This window comes from Cricetulus griseus, chromosome 4 (genome assembly GCF_003668045.3).
Source record: "Cricetulus griseus strain 17A/GY chromosome 4, alternate assembly CriGri-PICRH-1.0, whole genome shotgun sequence".
In the NCBI taxonomy this organism is placed as follows: domain Eukaryota; kingdom Metazoa; phylum Chordata; class Mammalia; order Rodentia; family Cricetidae; genus Cricetulus; species Cricetulus griseus.
In genome coordinates, this window is record NC_048597.1 from 80,048,782 (window position 1) to 80,067,948 (window position 19,167).

A 19,167-nucleotide genomic window follows, 5' to 3' on the forward strand; every position below is an offset into this window, starting at 1 on the left:
TCTGATCTTCCTGCTCAGTTAATGTGGTGCTGGGGACAGAATCCCAGAATCCTGGGCTTCATACGTGCCAGGCAAGCGCTCTCTCAACTGAGCCACACCCCCCAGCCTTCTCCCTCTTGTGTTTCTCTCTCAGCCTATAAGCTTTTTCCCCATGGAGAGATGGCTCAGTAGAGAGAGTGTTTGCTAGCCAAGTGTGAGGACTAGAGTCAGGATACCCTGAAGCTGAATAAACGCTGGGTGGGCATGGCAACAGAATAACTTCCAGTCTCAGAAGGCTGAGACAGGAGATTCCCCAGAGCAAGCTGGCTAGCTAGACTAGCAGTACCTGTGAGCCCTGGTGTCACCGAAGATGCTCCTTCACAGAATAAACTGGAAGAGTCACTGAGGAGGATACCCAAGATCAACCTTGGGTTATTTGCCACAAGGGCCCAACCCATGAGATCGCCTACCCACCTTTCGCACTTACACATGAAAAGAAGAAAACAACTTTTTTTTTTTTTAAAAAGATCCTGTCTCAAAAGGAACAAATCCAGAAAAAAAGGATTTATATCAAACACCCTATATTCCAGAATACTAGAATTCTTGAAAGTCAATGTATATTTTACGTTGGAGGCTTTAATTTAGTGTTATAATTATTTTGATTTGTTTTCTGAGGCAGGGTCTCACTGTGTAGTTCTGGCTGTTCTGGAACCTGCTCTGTAGACCAGGCTGGTCTCAAACTCACAGAGATCTGCCTGCCTCTGCTTCCTGAGTGCTGGGATTGAGGGCACATGCCTGGTAGTACTGCAGTTGTTAAAGTAGGTCATGGGCTGGAGAGATGGTTCGGTGCAAAGAGCACTGGTTGCTCTTCCAGAGAATCCAGGTTGGATTCCCAGCACCCACTTGGAAGCTCACAGACTGTAACTCCAGGTCCAGGGGATCTGACGCCCTCTTCTGGCCTTTGTAGGCACTGGGCACACACACGGTACACAGACACACATGCAAACAAAATGGTGCATGCAGGCAAAACATTCACACATATAAAATAATAAACAAATTAATAAAAATTTAAAGTATCCATAATTGAACATTAAACAAGAATGGCTGGGACGGCAGGCAATTCACAAGGAACACTATACTTATTAGCCAACAAATGGCTTTTTTTCTTTCTTTTGAAAATTATGGTAAATATACATGATAGGAAATTTACCATTGTAACCATTTTTTAAAAATATGCGTGTACATGTGGGTGCCCATGGAGGCCAGAAGTGGGCATCTGATTCCATGAAGTTTTAAGTGTGAGCTGCCTGACATGGTTGCTGCAATCTGAACTCTGGTCCTCTGATAGAGCAGTAAGCCCTCTTAACTGCTGAGCCATCTCTCTAGCTCCCACTGTAACCATTAGGAAAATGTAAAGTCACATTTTGTTTTGCACGCACGCGCGCGCGAGTGCACACACACACACACACACACACACACACACACACACAAGCACATGAATATTACACAGCAGGCTGGGGAAGTGGGAGGGTATATATTAGCATGCTATCTATTACTGTAATACACACTTTTCAAAAGCAACATGGGGAGGAAAGAATTTATTTGCTTTATACAGCCCCGAAACAGTCTCTTGAGGGAAGCCAAGGCAGGCACTCTGGCAGTACAGGAACTGGAGGCAGGAACTGAATTAGCAAATACAGATGGCCATCACTTACTGGCTTTTACAACCCAGGACCACCTGCTCAGGGTTCTCATTTTCTTTCTCAACTGAGGTTCCCTATTCCAGGATAATTCTAGTTTGTATAAAGTTAACAAAAAAGTAACCAGCATAGAGAACAACTCGCTGGGGTCAGTTGTGCCTTCCCACCATGTGGGCCCCAGGAATCAAACTCATGCCCTCAGTAGTAGTGGAAGGGGACTTTACCTGCTTTACCACTTTGCTGGCCTCACTGCAACTGTTTTTTAAGAATATGTGGTATACAGCCTACAATCCACACCACCAGAGAAGCTAGGAAACAAGGAGAACCCTAAGAGAGACATACATGGTTCCCGGGAGAAGGGGAAAGGGATAAGATCTTCTGAGCAAATTGGGAGCATAGGGGGAGGAGAGGGGGAGTTAGGAGAAGGAGAAGAGGAGGAGGGGAGAGGAGGACATGAGAGAGTAGGAAGTTTGAATTGGGGGAAGAATAGAGGAGAGCAAGATAAGCGATACCATAATAGAGAGAGCCATTATAGGCTTAAAGAGAAATCTGGCAGTAGGGAAATATCCAGAGATCTACAAAGATGACACCAACTAACAATCTAAGCAATAGTGGAGAGACTACTTTAAATGCCCTTCCCCGACAATGAGATTGATGACTACTTTATATGTCATCCCCAAGCCTTCATCCAGTAGCTGATGGAAGCAGAAGCAGACACCTACAGCTAAACACTGAGCTGAACTCTGGAATCCAGTTGCAGAGAGGAAGGAATGATGAGCAAAGGGGTCAAGACCTGGCTGGTGAAATCCACAGAAACAGCTGACCTGAACAAGAGGGAGCTCTTGGACCCCAGACTGTTAGCTGGAAAACCAGCATGGGACTGACCCAGACCCCCTGAATGTGGGTGTCAGTTAGGAGGCCTGGGCAATCTATGGGGCCTCTGGCAGTGGATCAATATTTATCCCTAGTATACGAATGGACTTTGGGAGCCCATTCCACAGAGAAGGATACTCTCTCAGCATAGACACATGAGGGAGGGCCTAGGCCCTTGCTCCAAATAGGACAGACTTTGAAGATCTCCCATGGAAGACCTCACCTTCCCTGGGGAGCAGAAAGGGGATGGGGTAGGGGGTTAGTGGAGAGCAGGGGAGGAGGAGAGGGAGAGGGAACTGGGATTGATATGTAAAACAAGCTTGTTTCTAATTTAAATTTGAAAAAAGAGAAAAAAATAATTCTTTCGACTGCATCCAATTTGAAAATAAAACAACTCTTTGCGTTTACTATTAAAAAAAAAAAAGAATATGTGGTATAAAAGTACCTGTTGACCATGACGATGGTTCATCTCTTTCTTGTTCTTTAAGGATTTATTTATTCATGTTTATGTGAATGAGCATGTCTGTGTATATGTATGTGCCAGTGAGTGCAGATGCCCACGAAGGCCAGAAGGCATCGGATCCCTTGAAGCCAGAGTTATATGTGGTTGTGATCCACCTAATATGGGTGGTCCTCTGGAGGAGCAGCAAGCTCTCTTGACCGCTGTGTCATCTCTTGAGCCCCACTTTTCTTTTGCTTTCTTTCTTTCTTTCTTTCTTTTTTTTTTTTTTCCTTGAGACAGAGTCTTGTCAGGTAACCCAGGTCCTTCCTCAAACTCCTGCGTGCTGGAATATTAACAGGCTTACGCCGCCACGCCCGACTTTCCCTCTAGTGTCGTCCTCAGCTTCACCATTAGAGGGCGCCAGGACGCAACACAACAACTCCATTCTCCCACGCACGCGCACCTCACTTGCAAGAAAAGCGGTCTGCGAGGCGGGGTGTGGGGTGGAGTGTGCTGCCTGCGCAGGCGCGGGACGGCTTTGTGACGTCAGGCCGCGCGGCCGGGCCGGGGATCCAGGTGGTAGCTCGCGGAGGCGCTTCCTGGGAGTGACGCGCAGACTCAGCTCCCCCGCGGCCCGCCCTCCCGCCGGCCTCGCCGCGGTCTCCCTCGCACCCTGAGATCGCTGAGCGCTGAACAGCGACCGGGGGAGGAGGCCTTAGGCGCCGCGGCGCGGAGAGGGAGGGCGGGCGGGCAGTGGGAGCGCCGCGGGTCTCTATATGGCGACGGCTCTGTCGGGTCTGGCTGTCCGGCTGTCGCGCTCGGCCGCCGCCCGCTCCTATGGGGTCTTCTGCAAGGGGCTGACTCGCACGCTGCTCATCTTCTTTGACTTGGCTTGGCGGCTGCGCATCAACTTTCCCTACCTCTACATCGTGGCTTCCATGATGCTCAATGTGCGCCTGCAGGTAGGTGAGCCGCGCCCTCCGCATCCCGGGGTCGCGCGCGGCCCTGCCCACCTGGCTCGGCGGGATGCATGTGCTGGGAGGGTGGGGGCTCGTTCCATCAGCCGGGGGCTCAGTGTGTTGGTGCATTTTCCCTCTATGACCCCACTCTGCATAGAGGATGCTTCAGAGAACTGGTCCTACATCTGGGGGTGGGGTCCGAGGAAAGATGACAGGAAGATCCCTTAGGACGCTTTGTCCTTAAAAATGACAAATTGTTGGCGTTCCGGTAGCAGCGAGTTCTTGTGTGAATTGTGCTTCCCCAAACTTTGTGGAGGTTTATTTTGTTATCCTTGTACCTTTAGATTGAAAGTTAATGGTGTTTTGACCACTGTATCCTATTTATTCTGGCCAGGGGTTAGAAATGGCAATGGGGATGAAGATGAGAGAATGAGGTAAAACAAATTCAGAGGCCCGAAACAATTTGGAATAACAGCATGCCCGTGTCAGCATTCTGGAGGCCGCATTTGCTGGAAACAACTGACATTTCCCTATCTCTTGAATTACAAAATGCTTTTCTCTGGCGGAGAGGTTTTTGTTAGTTTGAGTGTTCTGTCTCAGAAAGTAAGAGAGAGGCTGGATAGTGAGCTTCCTTGGATTGTGTTTACACATCTTGGAGTGGCACAGGCTGTGTTGGAGGAAGGACTCAGCTCCACCCCGGGAAACATATAATCTGACAGTGTTGTTTGTTTTTTGTGGTTCTGGAGCTGAACTCGATGGGTACTTTGCATTTGCTGTAGGCAAGGAAAATCATCCCAGCCCCAGACTTACTGTCCATATGTTATTCCCTGGTGTGCAGAGTAGCCAGCTGTAAGTAGTATACCTAGTTTTTCTGTAGTTGGGTCAAATTAGAGTGTAATAGACTTGATGTATGTAAATGCTCCCTGACTAGGTGGTTACAGACCATGTGAAGTCTAAAGCCAAGTATGTTATGTCTATCCAGATTTGCTAAAATGAATTAAGAAAAACCAATTTTAAGGTCCAAATTAAGATACCTTTCCGTTTTTGAGGGGTGAGGCGAGAGGTGTCAGCTGTGTACCGCCACCCTTGGTTATGAGGTACTGCTGGGATCAACTGGGGGCTTCCTGCGAGCTAGACAAGCACTCTAACAAATGAGCTATATCTCTGCTCCCAAATCAAGATATCTCACATGAACAAGGGCTCGTGGCATCCCATGGGGGCAGCAAGTAGCAAACCTGCACAGCAGGTGCTGTAGATGAGTGGAGAGCACTGGTTGCCAGATAACCCACAAAGCCTGCATCCTAGCCAAATTACCAACTTGTAGAAACATGGTCCCAGTGTTTCTGCCAGGTCTGGTAACCTCCTCTGAGAGAAATCAGACATCCTGATTTCTAGACATCAAGTTAGCTCAGAGTTTACAAAAGGAAACTTTGGGGATGTAACTGTCTGTGGCTCCGTTTTTTGGAATCTTGTGTGTACAGTTACATATGATTTATGCTCATTTAGAAAATTACATGAAGACTACAAGAGATTGCTTACTATATAACGTTATGTCTCAAATTGCTGTGTTTTGTACTATTAAGAAGCGACAACAAAAAACAAAACAAAACAAAACAAAAAAACAGGCTAGGGATAGAGTGTTTGCCTAGTATTCACAATGCCTTGGGTTTAATCCCCAGTGCTGCATAAACTGGGTGTGATGATCCATGCCTGTAATCATAGCATTTGGGAAGTGGAGGCAGGAGGATCAGGCTCAGGGTCATCTTCAGCTACGTGGACCCTATCTCAATAAACAAAACCTGGGGTCTGGAGAGATGGCTCAAAGGTTAAGAACGCTGACTGCTCTTCCAGAGGTCCTGAGTTCAATTCCCAGCAACCACATGGTGGCTCACAACCATCCGTTATGAGATGGAAGCAGAATGTTGTATACATAATAAATAAAATCTAAAAAAAAAAAAAAATAAAACCTGAAACACTTCCTCTTGCTTCGTTTCTCTTTGTGCCCTTCTCTTTAGTCCAAGCTACTCCAGTTGCTAGCCTGTACTTTTGTGTATTCTCCATCTGTTTTCCACTGGTCAGTCAGAGGTGTCACATATGTACATATTATGTGTATACATGTATCTGTGTGTATCTAGCAGGAGGAGGCCAGAAGAGGTCGCTGGATCCCATGGAGATGTAGTTATAGGCAGTCCTCTGCAGGAGCAACTGGCACTCCCTAAAAGGGGAGCTATCTCTTGCTCCCTAGAGAAGTCTTCTAAACATATAAGGCATGTCCTGTTGTCCTTAAATATTAGCACATCACGTACATGCTAACCCTTATCATGTGTGGATATGGCTGACCCCTCACTCAGCTTGCACCTTGATGACTGACTAGACTTTGTTAGGGTCTCCTCTTTACTTAGTGGCAGCCAATTCCATTCCTGCTCCTGAGGTGTGGTGAATGTCTTCCTTGACAGGGACATTCTCACAATTAAGTTCTTTCAGAGGAAACTTTCGTAACCCTGCACCTGCTTTCTTCACTGCAGGAGTGCTGGAGGCTCATTTGTTTTATAAGCAATAAACAGCAGCAGATTCCGTTCCCAATGTTTTCTAATTGAGCATCTGTTTGTAGGACAGTGAGATCATCTCTTGAAAGGTGATTCAGATCCATATTTCATAACGGGGAGTGTGCACGGCACTGACTGAAGGCAAGCACATTTGGATCTATAATCAGAGCAGTGTGAGCAGCGAGTGGGTGCAGACCTATCGCTAGCAAGGGCAGCTCAGTGGGTCATGATTCAGCTGTAGCCAGCTGTACAGAATCTGGAAACCAGATGTGGACTCTTAATTCAGGGTCAAGTGGGCCCAGGTAGAGAGAGTAGAACAGTCTCACCAAGTGCTTTGGGAAGCACCCCTTACCCCTTGTAGGGTAAGACAGGCTCTTACTCTACAGCCCTGGAAAGCTTGGAAGTCTTTAGAATTCCTTATGTAGACCAGTCTGGCCTCAAACTCAGAGGCCTGCTTGTCTCTTCCTTGGGTGCTGGAATTAAAGGCATGTACCACAGCCAGAGAAGGAATTCCTAAGACCCATGTAAGGATTTTAGACTTGATTCTTAGACCTGACCAAATGCAGCCTTTTTGTACTGGGAAAGCGGGAGAGGGGTTCTGGGGGTACAATGCTGTACTTGAAATCTTTGTATCTGATGCTTTAAGCTCCCCTGAAGGCTTTAGGACTTCTGTCCATTTGTGATAAATCACTGACTGAACCTAGCTTGAGGGTTTGATTATTCTGCCCTTTGGGTAAGGAATAGAGCCTGACTGAAGGAGACTCCAGCAGCTCATAGCCCTTTTCCTCCAGCATATTGTTCCCTTCCTCTGTTACAGGGGAACGGGAATGTGTTTAAAGTATCAGGCCCCACAGGCTGTGTTAACCCTGCACTTAAATCTCTTGTTCATAGGGCATTGGGTTTCTCTTACCCCCTTGGCAATGCTGGGCATGGAACCCAAGGCCCTTGAAGTCTATCAGAGAGCTGCACCCCAGCTCAGCAGTGAGGCATTTAACAATACTAACAGCTCTTTAGTCTGAAGGATGATTGAACTAGAAAATAGATGCAGATGGATTTGTGGACTCAGAATGGTTATCATTTTAAAGTTCTAGAATTAGAGAGTTGGCTCAGCAGGTAAGAGCACTTGCTGCTTTTGCAGAGGTCCCAGGTTCTGTTCCCAATACCACATGATGGCTCACAACCATATACAACTCTAGTTCCAGCTCTGTGAGTACCATGGGTGCCTGTGATACACAGGCCTGCAGAACACTCATACATACAGAATAAATCTTTAAAAATACGTTTTATTTGTTTTGAATTTTTGAATTATGTTTGGTCAGAGGAAAGAATGACTCCTGTGGGTTGTCCTCTGACTACAGGAGTGACTGCATACATACTCCACACACAAACAAATGTAACAAAAACAAAAAAACAAAAAAACAAAAAAACCCAAACAAACAAACTTTTAAAAGAGTGCTGTTTGCAAACAAGTATATACCTATAATCCAAGCTACTTGTGAGGTTGAGACAGGAAGATCACTTGAGCCCAGGGATGGGGGCATATGAGTGCCTTGTATGTGCTCCTTTGTGCACGTATGTGTAGGTCCAGAGGTCAGCCTTGGGTGTCTGTCTTCAGGTGCAAGCCTCTTGATTTTTTGAGATTGGGTCTCTCACTGACTTTAGGCTCTCTAATTTGACTAGAATGGCTGGTCAGGGAGCCCCAGGGATCTTCCTGTCTCTAGTAATTCTCTTGTGTCCAATTCCCTGGTGCTGGGATAATAAGCCCAACTTCCTGGTGCTGGGATAATAAGCCCGGGACACCATACCTAGGTTTTTTTTCTGGAGTATGGAACTCAGGTTCTCATGCTTGCATGGAAAGTACTTGGCCAGTAGAACTGTCTCCTCAGCCAGTTTGTGGTTGGTGTAGGCAACATAGTGACAAGATCCCTGTCTCAAAATAGAAAAAAGGATTGGAGAAACTGCTCTTGCAGAGGACTGGAGTTTGGTGTCCAACACGGACACTTAATGGCTCACAACAGTTTGTGATTCCTCCTCCAGGGGATCTATTGACCTTTGAGGGCACTGTACTCATGTGAATATACATCCCCCAGCCTCATAATTAAAAAAAAAAAAGAATAAATCTTAAAAAACAAAGCCAGGCACATCTTTAATCCCAACACTCAGGAGGCAGAGGCAGACAGATCTCTATGAGTTCAAGGCCAGCCTGGTCTAAGTGAGTTCTAGACTAACCAGGTCTATACAGTTTCTCTTTCTCAAAGCAAAACAAACAAAAAACAAAGTAAAGAAAGTGTTGTTTTTAAGCAAGCCTCAATCTTCTGTGGTTATTAACATCCCACTGTTTTCTGCAGCATGGGAAGACAGTAAAAAGTGAGAATCAGGGCTGGAGAGATGGCTCAGCGGTTAAGAGCACTGGCTGTTCTTCAAGGGGACCCCCAGCACCCACCTAGCAGCTCACAACTGTCTGTAACTCCAAAGTCTTAACACCGTCACACAGATACACATACAGGGAAAACACCAATGAACATAAAATAAAAATAAATTATTTTTAAAAGAGTGAGAATCTTTGGGAGGCAGAAGCAGGTGGATCCCTCTGAGTTCTAGGCCAGCCTGATCTACAAAGCAAGTTCTAGGGCAGCGAGGGATATACAGAGAAACCCTGTCTATACCAATTGATACATACAATAAAAACAATCAGGGTGGGGCCATGGTAGCACATACCTATAATCCCAGCACTTGGAACGTGGAGGCTGGAAGATCAGGAGTACAAAGCCAGCCTGGGTTACACGAGACCTTGCCCCTCTCTAACTAAAATAAAAATTAAAACATATATATGCCGATGGTGGCAGTGGTGGCACACACCTTTAATCCCAGCACTTGGGAGGCAGAGGCAGTGGATCTCTGACTTCAAGGCCAGCTTGGTCTATAGAGTTCCAGGACAGCCAGGGCTATGCAGAGAAATCTTGTCTTGAAAAAACAACAACAACAACAAAAAAAATAAAAAACAAGCCAACATACATAACCAGTATCATGAATACCTGCTGGAACAAGCCATGCCTACAACTTTTCACTTGTACATCCTGTGAGAAACATGGATCAAGTGTCTTAGTCCCTTACCACCCACCCAAAGAGAAGGCCTAAAGAACAGAGAAAAGATACTGTAAAGGCTGGTGATAATCGCCAGACCAAGGCATGCTCTTGTTTCACCTACAGCTTCTCCCTCCTGCCCTGACTTGGCAAGCCTTCGAACCTTTCTTTGCCTTGTATGCTCTTAACAATCCCTCCTCCTCTTTTTAAGTTTTTTGAGACAGGGTTTCTCTGTGTTGCTCTGTCTGTCCTGGAACTTGCTCTGTAGACCAGGCTGGCCTGGAACTCAGAAATCCTCCTACCTGTGCCTCCTGAGTGCTGGGATTAAAGGTGTGTTGCACCACCACCCGGCTCTGACCCACTCATTTAGTACTGGGGATCGGATCCACAGCCTCTCTCAATCATTGAACTACATCCCTGGTTCTTAGCTCAGATATCCTCTTTCTATTACATCTTACTTATTCTGTGTGTATACGTGCGTGTGCATGTGTGTGCATCCCTGTGCACATGGATGTCATAATGTGTGTATGGAGGTCAGAGTACACCCTACAGGAGCCCCTTGCTCCTAGTGTGTGGGTCCTGAGGCTCAAACTCAAGTCAGTAGGCATGGCATGGCCGCAAGCACATTTCCCCACAGCTACTCTTTCTTCTCTCAGAACCTCTTTCCTAAATCCATAGCTTCACGGGTTTCAGTACCCTCTCACCACTTGGGCATCTTCTTTCCTCTTGTATTTAATAAGTGTTTGCTTTACCAGACATTGTATTACACACCTGGAATCCCAGCATGTCGAGATGGTAAGGGAAGAAAAATTCTTTTTTTTGGGGAGGGGGGAGAAGAATTCTTAACAGCTTATCCTGTAAGCTAGGTATGATTCCAGCACATAAGAACCAGAGGCAAGAGCATCAGGTTCAATATCAGCCTCAACTACAGAGTGAGTTTGAGGCCAGCTTGGGTCACATGAAACCCCATCTCAATAAATAAATAAACAAACAAAAATTATCATGCTAGTTAAGTGTATAATTCAGGGACCTTAATACCTTTGTTGTCACACCACCCATTTTCAAAACTTCTCCATCACATGGAAATCTTTCTTGTTTTCTAAGGGGAAGAGGAGCTGGCTGGCATTCTGAATAAAACAGAGAAGATCTCATTGAGAAGGGGACACTTTAGCAAAACCTTGGCAGAGGTGAAGGCTGTTGCCACCTTGATGTCTGGTTCAGAGGAGTGCAGAGTATGGACAGAGGGCAGAGCTGTCACCAGGACCCACACTCAGGCCAAACCTGGAACAGCAGGAAGCTGGAGGCTAGAATCGTGAGCCAGGAAGAAAGTGGCAGATTTGTGCAAAATACATTGGAGGAGCTAGCTCCCTTGTCTGCTTTTCCTTGGTATTTTAGTGTGTGTGTTTGTGTGTAGGCTAGAGGATAATTTATCTGGTCAGTTCTTTCTTTCTATAATGTCGGTCCTGGGCATCAAATTCAGGTCATCAGGCTTGGTGGAAAGTAACTTTTCTTTCTGAGCCCTCTCACTTGGTCCAGTACCTACATTCAGTCCTTTCCTTTCCTTTCCTTTCCTTTCCTTTCCTTTCCTTTCCTTTCCTTTCCTTTCCTTTTTCCTTCCCTTCCCTTTCCTTCCCTTCCCTTCCCTTCCCCTCCTCCCTCCCTCCCTCCCCTCCCTCCTTCCCTCCCTTTTTCTTTCCTTTTTAATGTGTATGTGTGTGTATGTGCTTGTATATGTGTATTTATGCAGATGCCTGTGGAGGCCAGAAGAGGGTGTTGGATCCCATGGTCTGGAGTTACAGGTGATTGTGACCACCCAGTGTGGGTGCTGGGAACTGAACTTGGGTCCTTTCCAGAAGCAGCAAACACTCTTAATCCCAGAGACAGCTCCCCTGCCTCTTACCTATATTCTAGACTTGGTTTCATTTTGCTTAACTGTTTTGAGACAGCCTTACCAGGCTGCCCTAGAACTCATTTTGTAGTTCAGGCTACTGGAATTCCAGATCCGTCTTGTCTCCCTGAGCGCTGGGATTACAAGCTTGTATAAGCACCCTCCTTGACTTGTTTCTGAAAGAGTTGGAAATAATCCTGTATGGTCCAGGCAGATGTTGATGTATGAATTCTGGGCTGTGGAGAAGACGAGAACCAACACCAGAGGTCCTTTGATCTTCACATGTGCACACACACTTGTATCCATCACACGCATAAAGACTTTTTAAAGTATGTGAATTTATTCTGTTTCTACTAATGTGAAAAGACATCTATCAAGTATAAGGTGATGGGAACAATCAGCTGAAGACTGCTGCCAGGCTGTGGTGGTGACGCCTTTAATCCCAGCACTCAGGAGGCAGAGGCAGGTGGATCTCTGTGAGTTCAAGGCCATCCTGATCTACAGAGTGAGTTCCAGGACAGCTAAGGCTACACAGAGAAACTCAGTCTCAAACAAACAAAACAACCAAACCTGCTTACTGCTGGGGTTACACTTAGTGTGCTGAGCTCCAGGGAGGGAAGAACCAGTTTCTTCATCCCTTGATAGTTTTGTAGGATACAGTAGAATTGAATAAACTACTTCTACATGCAAAAGAATGAATTTGGAGGAGCTAGTATGTAGCTCAGTGGCCAAATGTTAGCTCAGCATGGATGAGACTCTGGGTCCATCTTTAAGATCAGGGGGAAGAAAGTGAAAAAGACTATCCACAGAAGAAAGAAAGCATTCATTGGGAAAGTAATTTGGTAAAGGATTAATACCCTGAGCAGAGAAAGATCTCTTACAAATAAAAACAAACAAAAAACAATAACCAAACAGCTCAATCCAGTCATTGAAAGAGCTGGCATAGAGGTTTATCTAAGAAGGTACGCAGATGGCTAGTGTGTCCTTGAGAAGATCCTGGGCTCCAGGAGAAAGCAGATCACTCAGAAGCAGTGGGAGGCCACTCCACACCTGTTAGGATGGCTGTTGTCAAGGTAGAGGGTGGGAGTGGGGGTTGCTGAAGCAGATGCTGTGTCCTCATTCCTTGTGTGCTGCTGGTCAGTATGTAAAATGCTCAGCTGTGTGAGAGCCTGGAGTTTCGTCACACAGTTGAATGTGGACTTAACCCACCGCCTACCAAATCTGCTTCTGGGTATTCACCTGAGAGGTTTGAAAATGGATTCAAAGCCTGATCCTTCAGTGTTGATAAACAGTAGCAACAAGTCTGTGGACAGGTGAGTGGATAAGGCACAGGGATGTGGCCTGGCTGGAAGAAACTTCGTCTAGCATGCCCTGAGCCCTATCCTCCATCCCCAGCACTGCATATAATTCAGGCAAGATGTCCTAGGCCTGTAGTCCCCGTACTCAAGAGGTGGAAGCAAGAGATCAGGAGTTCAAGGTCATCTTCAGCTATGTGGCCTGTTTGAGGTCAGCCTGGCTACTTGAGACTGTGCCTAAAATAAATAAGAAAAGAAAAAAATGATAAAGAAATAGCCCTGAGAGTCCCTATAGACCTCCCCACCTCTAGTGTGAGCATGCCACTTAGATGGTTCCCATTTCTTTCACCAATGTGCGTTACCACTGCTGGATCTCACTTTGAGTTTATTAATAGTTGCTGTTTCTCCAGATAACCTTCAGTTGGCTGCTGGACCTTTGGGTTGTTGTCACTATCTGACTATGAATACTATTGCTCTCTCTCTCTCTCTCTCTCTCTCTCTCTCTCTCTCTCTCTCTCTCTCTCTCTCTCTCTCTCTCTCTCTCTGTGTGTGTGTGTGTGTATGTGTGTGTGTGTGTGGTTGTTTGTCTGGTGCATGCACATGAGTGTGGACGCATGTGCCCAAGTGCACATTGAAACAGCATCTCACTGAACTGGAAGCTCCATGTTTCAGCTAGGATAGCTGGGGATTTTGTTTCCATCCTGGAAATGCTGGGGTTACAGTTGCTCATGTGGTCATTCACACCTTTTTGGAGTGTTTGTTTGTCTGTTTGAGTGTGGGGAATTTGAACTCAGGTTCTCATGCTAGCACAGGAAGTGATATTGCTTACTTGCTGGGATTCAAGGTAGGTACCGCCATGCTCAGTCTGAAAATTGTTTTTTGAGATTTATTTATTTCTATTTTATGTATATGTGTACGTGCCCCTTTTGCATGCCTGGTGCCCTCAGAGGCCTGAGGGAGAACATCAAATCCACTGGAACTGGAGTTATAGGTGGTGGTAAGCAGCCGTGTGGGTGCTGTGTTTGAACACCAGTCTTCCGCAAGAGCAACAAGTGCTATTAACTGGTGCACCTCTGTCCAGATCCCTGAAGTTTATTTTTGTAGAGTTGAAGTTTAGCAATCCTTTTTCATGTTTGATATTTGCTGCCACTAGGAAGTCCTTATTCACTTATGTTCTGGTGCCATTACTTCATGTTTTTGAGATAGATTTCTGCCATGTAGTACATGCTTGCCTCAAACTGGAAAGGCTCTTTCTTTGTCTTGGCCTCCTCCATACTGGCATTACAGTCATGTACCACCGCAGTGTGTGTGTGTGTGTGTGTGTGTGTGTGTGTGTGTGTGTGTGTGTGTGTGTGTGTGTGTGGTTGATACCAAATCAAGGGCTTTGCCAGACATGTCCATGCACACCAGCGCTTGGGAAGCAGAGGCAGGCAGATTTCATTGAATTCAAGGGTAGCCTGGTCTATATAGTGAGTTGTAGACTAGCAAGGGCTACATAGTGAGACTCTGGTCTCAAAAACTCAACAAAATGAAATCCCAAACCAACTAAGAGCTTTGGGCAGGCCAAGGTAAACACTCCACCATTGGGTTATATCTCTCTTGTCCCTTGTTATTGATTATGAGAGGAAGGTTAAAGACGGGTTCTTATGTAGCCCTAAGCTGGCCTCAGACTTATGGGAATAGCTGAGCATGACCTTGAACTCCTGATCTTCCTTTCTCTGCACTCTCCCTGAATACTGACAGTAAAGCCATGTGCCACCACACTGCCTGGCTCATTTTAACTCTCTGGGGCAGTGAGTGTGTATGTGGATGCTGAGGACAACCTCCAGTGTCATTCCTTAGGTGCTGTTCATCTTGTTTCTTTCTCACTGGACTGGAACTTGCCCAGTAGGCTAGGCTGACTGGTGGCCAGCAAGACTCAGGGATTTGCCTGTCTCTACTACCCTAGTGCTGGGAATAAAAGCCCCCCACCCTCAGATATGGACCTGGAATTGAGGTCTTTCTAGCTCTTACTTTCATTTTAATTTGAAATTTTTATTTGTGGGTATGTGTGCGCACGGAGGCCAGAAGAGGGTATTGGATCCCTGGGCAGTTGTGAGTTGCCCATTTTTTGAGTGCTGAGAATTGAACTCAGGTCCTGTGGAAGAGCAATAAGCATTCTTAACTGCCATGCCCTGTCCAGTCCTTCACTCTTACAGTTTGTCCTACAAACATGTTATGAGGTGTGGGTATAGATTGACCTCTGAGCAGTATTACAGTGAGGTTTAAGCATGTGGGTTAATGAATCACTAGAAGGGAAACCTGGATCTACTCTGTCTACTTGTTCTGCTGTCCTCGAATTAGGACCTAGAACAGCACCAGACTCAAGGACGGGCTTGGGGAGCAGCTGATTGAATCTGTAGCAAAGAAATCCTAGGAGCCGAATCCCAGGTAAACAGGTTAAGCATTTGAGACTTCCAAAGTTACCATCTACTCTCACCAGCAGTGCAGGGCCTGCCTTGGGTAGACTATTCACTGCTCAGCAGCCCACTTCGGGGTTTGACCTCTGAGATCTTGGGGCTGCCCCACTGAGTTGCACTTGTCTTTTGGGGTCCCAGCAGCCTTTCATTCATTCCCTGAGATACTTGCCACCGCTGTCACTGCCTGTGGATGCTACTGAAGAGGATGCTCAGCCCACAACACGTGGTGGGAAATTTCGACCTTTCCTGAGGATACCAAGTTGCCCAACTCCCCCAGAGCTGGCTGTGGCTTCTCCATATTGAATATACTTTTGGGCAGCTGTGTGACCAGGAGACAAAGTGTGGCCATAGGGCACAGCTGGCATTGCGAGATTAGTTGTGATGCAGAGATGCTTGCCTGGTCAGTAGAAAAAACTCAGTGATGTGTCCTCCCTGTGTTCATAAGCCAGCTTCAATCAGAAGGGTAGTATTGGCCCTTTCCTCACCCTTAGTAGTGTGTAGAAATTTGCAACCTCCAGCCTGATTCCTAGTCAGGACCCATTGCTACCAGGATCTACTTAACAGCGCTCCACAGCTGCAGGCTTGGTCCCCTTAGAGTGTGTGCTGAAGCCATCAGCATACAGGATCCTGCTCAAGCCCATTGCCCTACTCACGGTGACTCCTCCTTAGGACTGCCCTTGCTAGCTTGCTTTGGAAAGTATTGGGGGCAGGATATTTTTAGGTTACAAAACAGTGGTAGTCTGGACTGTCAGGTGCCCAAGGCCATTAATAGCCTGGGTTAGGGAAGGTGAGGAGACAGGCATCCAGCAGGGCAACAGCTGCCTAACTGGGTCAGGTCTATTGTCGTTTAGCAGGTTGACTGCCTCATACAGGGAGATGCTATCTGACTGCCCTGAGGAACGTGGACATGCCTGGGAGCCTTTGCTCCCACTTGTCTATTAGATTGTGAGCCCTTAGCATCTTCAGTGGGGGTGAAGGGAATGGATGTTGAGGAGCTGATTCCCAGGACTGTATTTTATTTTTCCCTTGAACTTGGAAATAAACTCCTCTCTGACTTGGCATTTGGGTGGGCAGGTTTGTTTGCCATACCTTAACAGAATTCTTTTGTAGACTTATAACAGGGGCTGGGGGTTATAAGACCTGGGACTAAGGGGATTATTTGTATCTTTATGTATACTTTATTTACATTTTTATCTATTTGAGTCAGGGTCTCATATAGCCCAGGCTGACTTCAAACTCACTCTGTAGCCGAGAACAGCCTTGAACTTGTGATACTCCCGTCTCCATCTCTATGCTGTAAGTAAGCCTACACTAGTCTGGAATTCACTACAGAGCCCAAGCTGGCCTGTGGTCAGTGCCTCTCACTGTCTGTGTTCAGCTCTATGGCCCCACTCCTCAAGGAACTAGCATTTGATGATATTTTGTGTATGTAAATGTTTTAATAACCCCCGTCACAGAATTTTCATTTGATTGTCTTTTCTAGGTTCACATTGAGATCCACTGAAGGCCATCCCTGACTAATAGACATCACCCCGGCTCACTGCATCAGAGGGAGCAAAGCATGAGGGGTGGAAGAGGGACCCTAGGTACTTGCCTGGAAACTGTAAAGAGGTCACAAGGAGGTGACTTGGACAAACTATCATGTGGCCTTAAGACGAGAAGCCAGAAGGGGAGCCCCAGCTCAGCAGATGTGCCTTCCTGGACAGGTCAGCCTGCAGCAGATACTGATGGAAAGTCACAGGACACAGTGGTGGCATCCTTGGGAATGAAACATGATCAGAGTGAGGCTGACCTCATGCTTCACAGTGGGTACAGAGTGCTTCAGTATCTGAAGGAATCAATGGGAAGAAATTTGGCTCCAGCAGCTTCTGTAAGCAAGGTTCTGTCATCTGCTTTGGAAGAACATCTGTCAGGGGTATCCTATGGCATTGGAGATGCCATAGGAAGCGACTGGCCAGGAAGAAGGCCCAGGGCCACAGACAGCTGTGGACAGTACCCCAAAGGAGAGTCCTGGGTGTCAGGATGGCCAGGCCATCCAAAACTGAGGGAAATGGGTTTCCTGAAGGGTGAACAACTAAGTGCTGCCACTGAGGGGCCGGACACCAGGTTGGAACTGTCTAACCCATATTTTGAGCTGTGCCAGCTGCTATATGCTTATGCCTATTGTGCAGTTCTCCCAGAAGACGAGACAAGATGTGTATTCCTCCACTGTTCATACCCCTGTTTTCAGAACAAAAAGTAGAGTACGAGGAAACTCTCTCAAGCTTAAAAAACACTTCAGATGGTCTGCAGATAGTCATGAGGTCACTGGCTCTGCAATCTTCCAGATTAGCAAGTCTGATGCCATAGTTAAGGTACAAGCAGAACAATAAAAATAGCAGATTAATTTTAAAGGTTGTCTTGCAGTTTCTTTTGCATTAAATCTGGCATACGCTGCAGCCATTCAGTTCCTGCTCTGATTCCTGTGACCAGACACACCTCGCTGATTGATGCAGAGGGACATTTTGAGCATGTTTTCAGTTGTTTCGGAAAGACTTGGAACTGGGAAAACCCTTCCAGGAGATGATTGGTCTATCCAGTATAAGATCAGACGAGAACTATGTAGTGCAGAGTTCTTTATCGTGGAGACCCATTCTAAAGGGCTAGCATCCCAGATGCCGCCTGTCTTGGCTCACTTCTGGCCATCTGATGGAAGTGGAGATCTGTAGGCTACCCCCTCCACTTCTGGTAAGCCTTGCTCTGGTCATGAAGAGTCTCACCATCTGCACTGTATGGACTCTCTGACCTGCAGCCACACATCCTGTCTCACGTGCTCTTTCCTTCCGCTTGAATTGTAGTTTTCAACGGCAGCACTTTGGAAAAGTTGCAATATTAAATTTAGGATTATCTTAAACCACAGAAGAGTTTGAGACTCTTTTCTGCTGACAGAACACAGATTACAAATGAAGTGGTCCTCCCCCCCAACCCTAGGATTCATGATCTCTTTTATCTTAAGATTATTTTCTAAAGTAATTCTCCATTTGTGGTTTGTTGATAACTTTAATAAAGGTCGCTTAAGGAGTGGACATTTTTAAAGCTCCCTACCCAAGAGAGAGTTAAAAAACAGCCCAGGGTGGGGGAGAGAGCAACCTGACTGTATATGTCATTTTATTGTGTGCTAAATTACTATGCCATGGGCTATTTTAGTGTTTTGGGGAAATAATAAAATCTGTTCTTTAGCATAATAAATATGTTTTATTTTGTGTGTGTGCTCATGTTTCCTCGTCTTTTTGTTAATGTCACCATCTTCCTAACATTTAAGCATCTTTAGCATGGGGTGAAATAGGTTACTGATGAAAATGAGTCAACTTGAAAGCCAACACAAAGATAGATTTGAACTCCTCTTCCTCCCTCCCATCCTCCCTCTTATCCTCCCACCTTCCTTCCTTGCTCTCTTGTCCCCCTTTTTCTCTTCTTTCTCACAGGTTCTGAAATAGTGCAACATGGCCAAATATGGTAGCATACACCCAGCATGCAGAAGGCTGAGGTATGAGTTCTAGGCTAGCCTGAACTGATTCATGAGTTCAAACACAGCCTGGTCTATTAATGAATTCTAGGCTAACTTGGATAACAAAGCAAGAATGTCCCAGGAAATGAAGCAAAGGGCAAGGGACTCGGGAAATTGCTTTCTATGCAAGTTTGACCTGAGTTTGATACCCAGAACCCATATACAGCAGCCCAGTATAGCTGCATTGTTTACAATCCCAGCACCCGGGAGGTGATGGAGTCCTTGGAGCTTGTTGGCCAGCCAGTCTAGCCTAATTAGTGAACTCCAGGCCAGTGAGAGGGCCTGTATGAAAGAAGGTGAAGGTGGGGGTAAGGGTGGGAGTGGGGGGCCTGGAAAGAATGGCTCAGCAGTTAAGAACCTGACTGCTCTTCCAGAGATCCCAGGTTCAATTCCCA

The 19,167-nt window shown here is 46.3% G+C and overlaps 2 protein-coding genes across 7 annotated transcripts; both read left to right on the plus strand.

Moving 5' to 3' along the window:
* The first annotated feature begins 3,519 nt into the window (after positions 1-3,519).
* LOC113835465 (small integral membrane protein 10-like protein 2A) lies at positions 3,520-16,850 on the plus strand. Of its 6 annotated transcripts, none has more exons than XR_003485012.2 (4): positions 3,520-3,956; positions 15,110-15,196; positions 16,433-16,521; positions 16,709-16,732. XR_003485012.2 is itself a non-coding variant. In XM_035443145.1 (3 exons), the coding sequence occupies exons 1-2, from the start codon at positions 3,771-3,773 to the stop codon at positions 16,471-16,473; spliced, it is 231 nt and encodes a 76-aa protein (XP_035299036.1). In that variant the 5' UTR covers positions 3,522-3,770; the 3' UTR covers positions 16,474-16,521; positions 16,709-16,850. The 6 variants fall into 6 exon arrangements, 2 of the variants coding, with proteins under 2 accessions (XP_035299036.1, XP_027269385.1); XR_003485013.2 differs by lacking the exon at positions 15,110-15,196 and adding an exon at positions 10,688-10,770 and having other exon boundaries at positions 3,521-3,956; positions 16,709-16,727; XR_004769472.1 differs by lacking the exons at positions 16,433-16,521; positions 16,709-16,732 and adding an exon at positions 10,688-10,770 and having other exon boundaries at positions 3,521-3,956; positions 15,110-15,124.
* Positions 16,760-18,475, plus strand: Fam220a (family with sequence similarity 220 member A). Its single transcript, XM_027413582.2, is given in 3 exon segments — positions 16,760-17,432; positions 17,435-17,484; positions 17,487-18,475. Coding segments are annotated over 3 exon segments (807 nt in total). The 5' UTR covers positions 16,760-16,786; the 3' UTR covers positions 17,598-18,475.
* The last annotated feature ends 692 nt before the right edge of the window (positions 18,476-19,167 follow it).

Excerpts from the sequence above, each read along its gene's own strand:
- LOC113835465 (XM_035443145.1), top strand. The coding sequence starts at position 3,771 with ATGGCGACGGCTCTGTCGGGTCTGGCTGTCCGGCTGTCGCGCTCGGCC. Across the intron at positions 3,957-16,428 it reads TGCTCAATGTGCGCCTGCAG|TCAGGGTCTCATATAGCCCA; the intron begins GTAGGTGAGCCG and ends TATCTATTTGAG.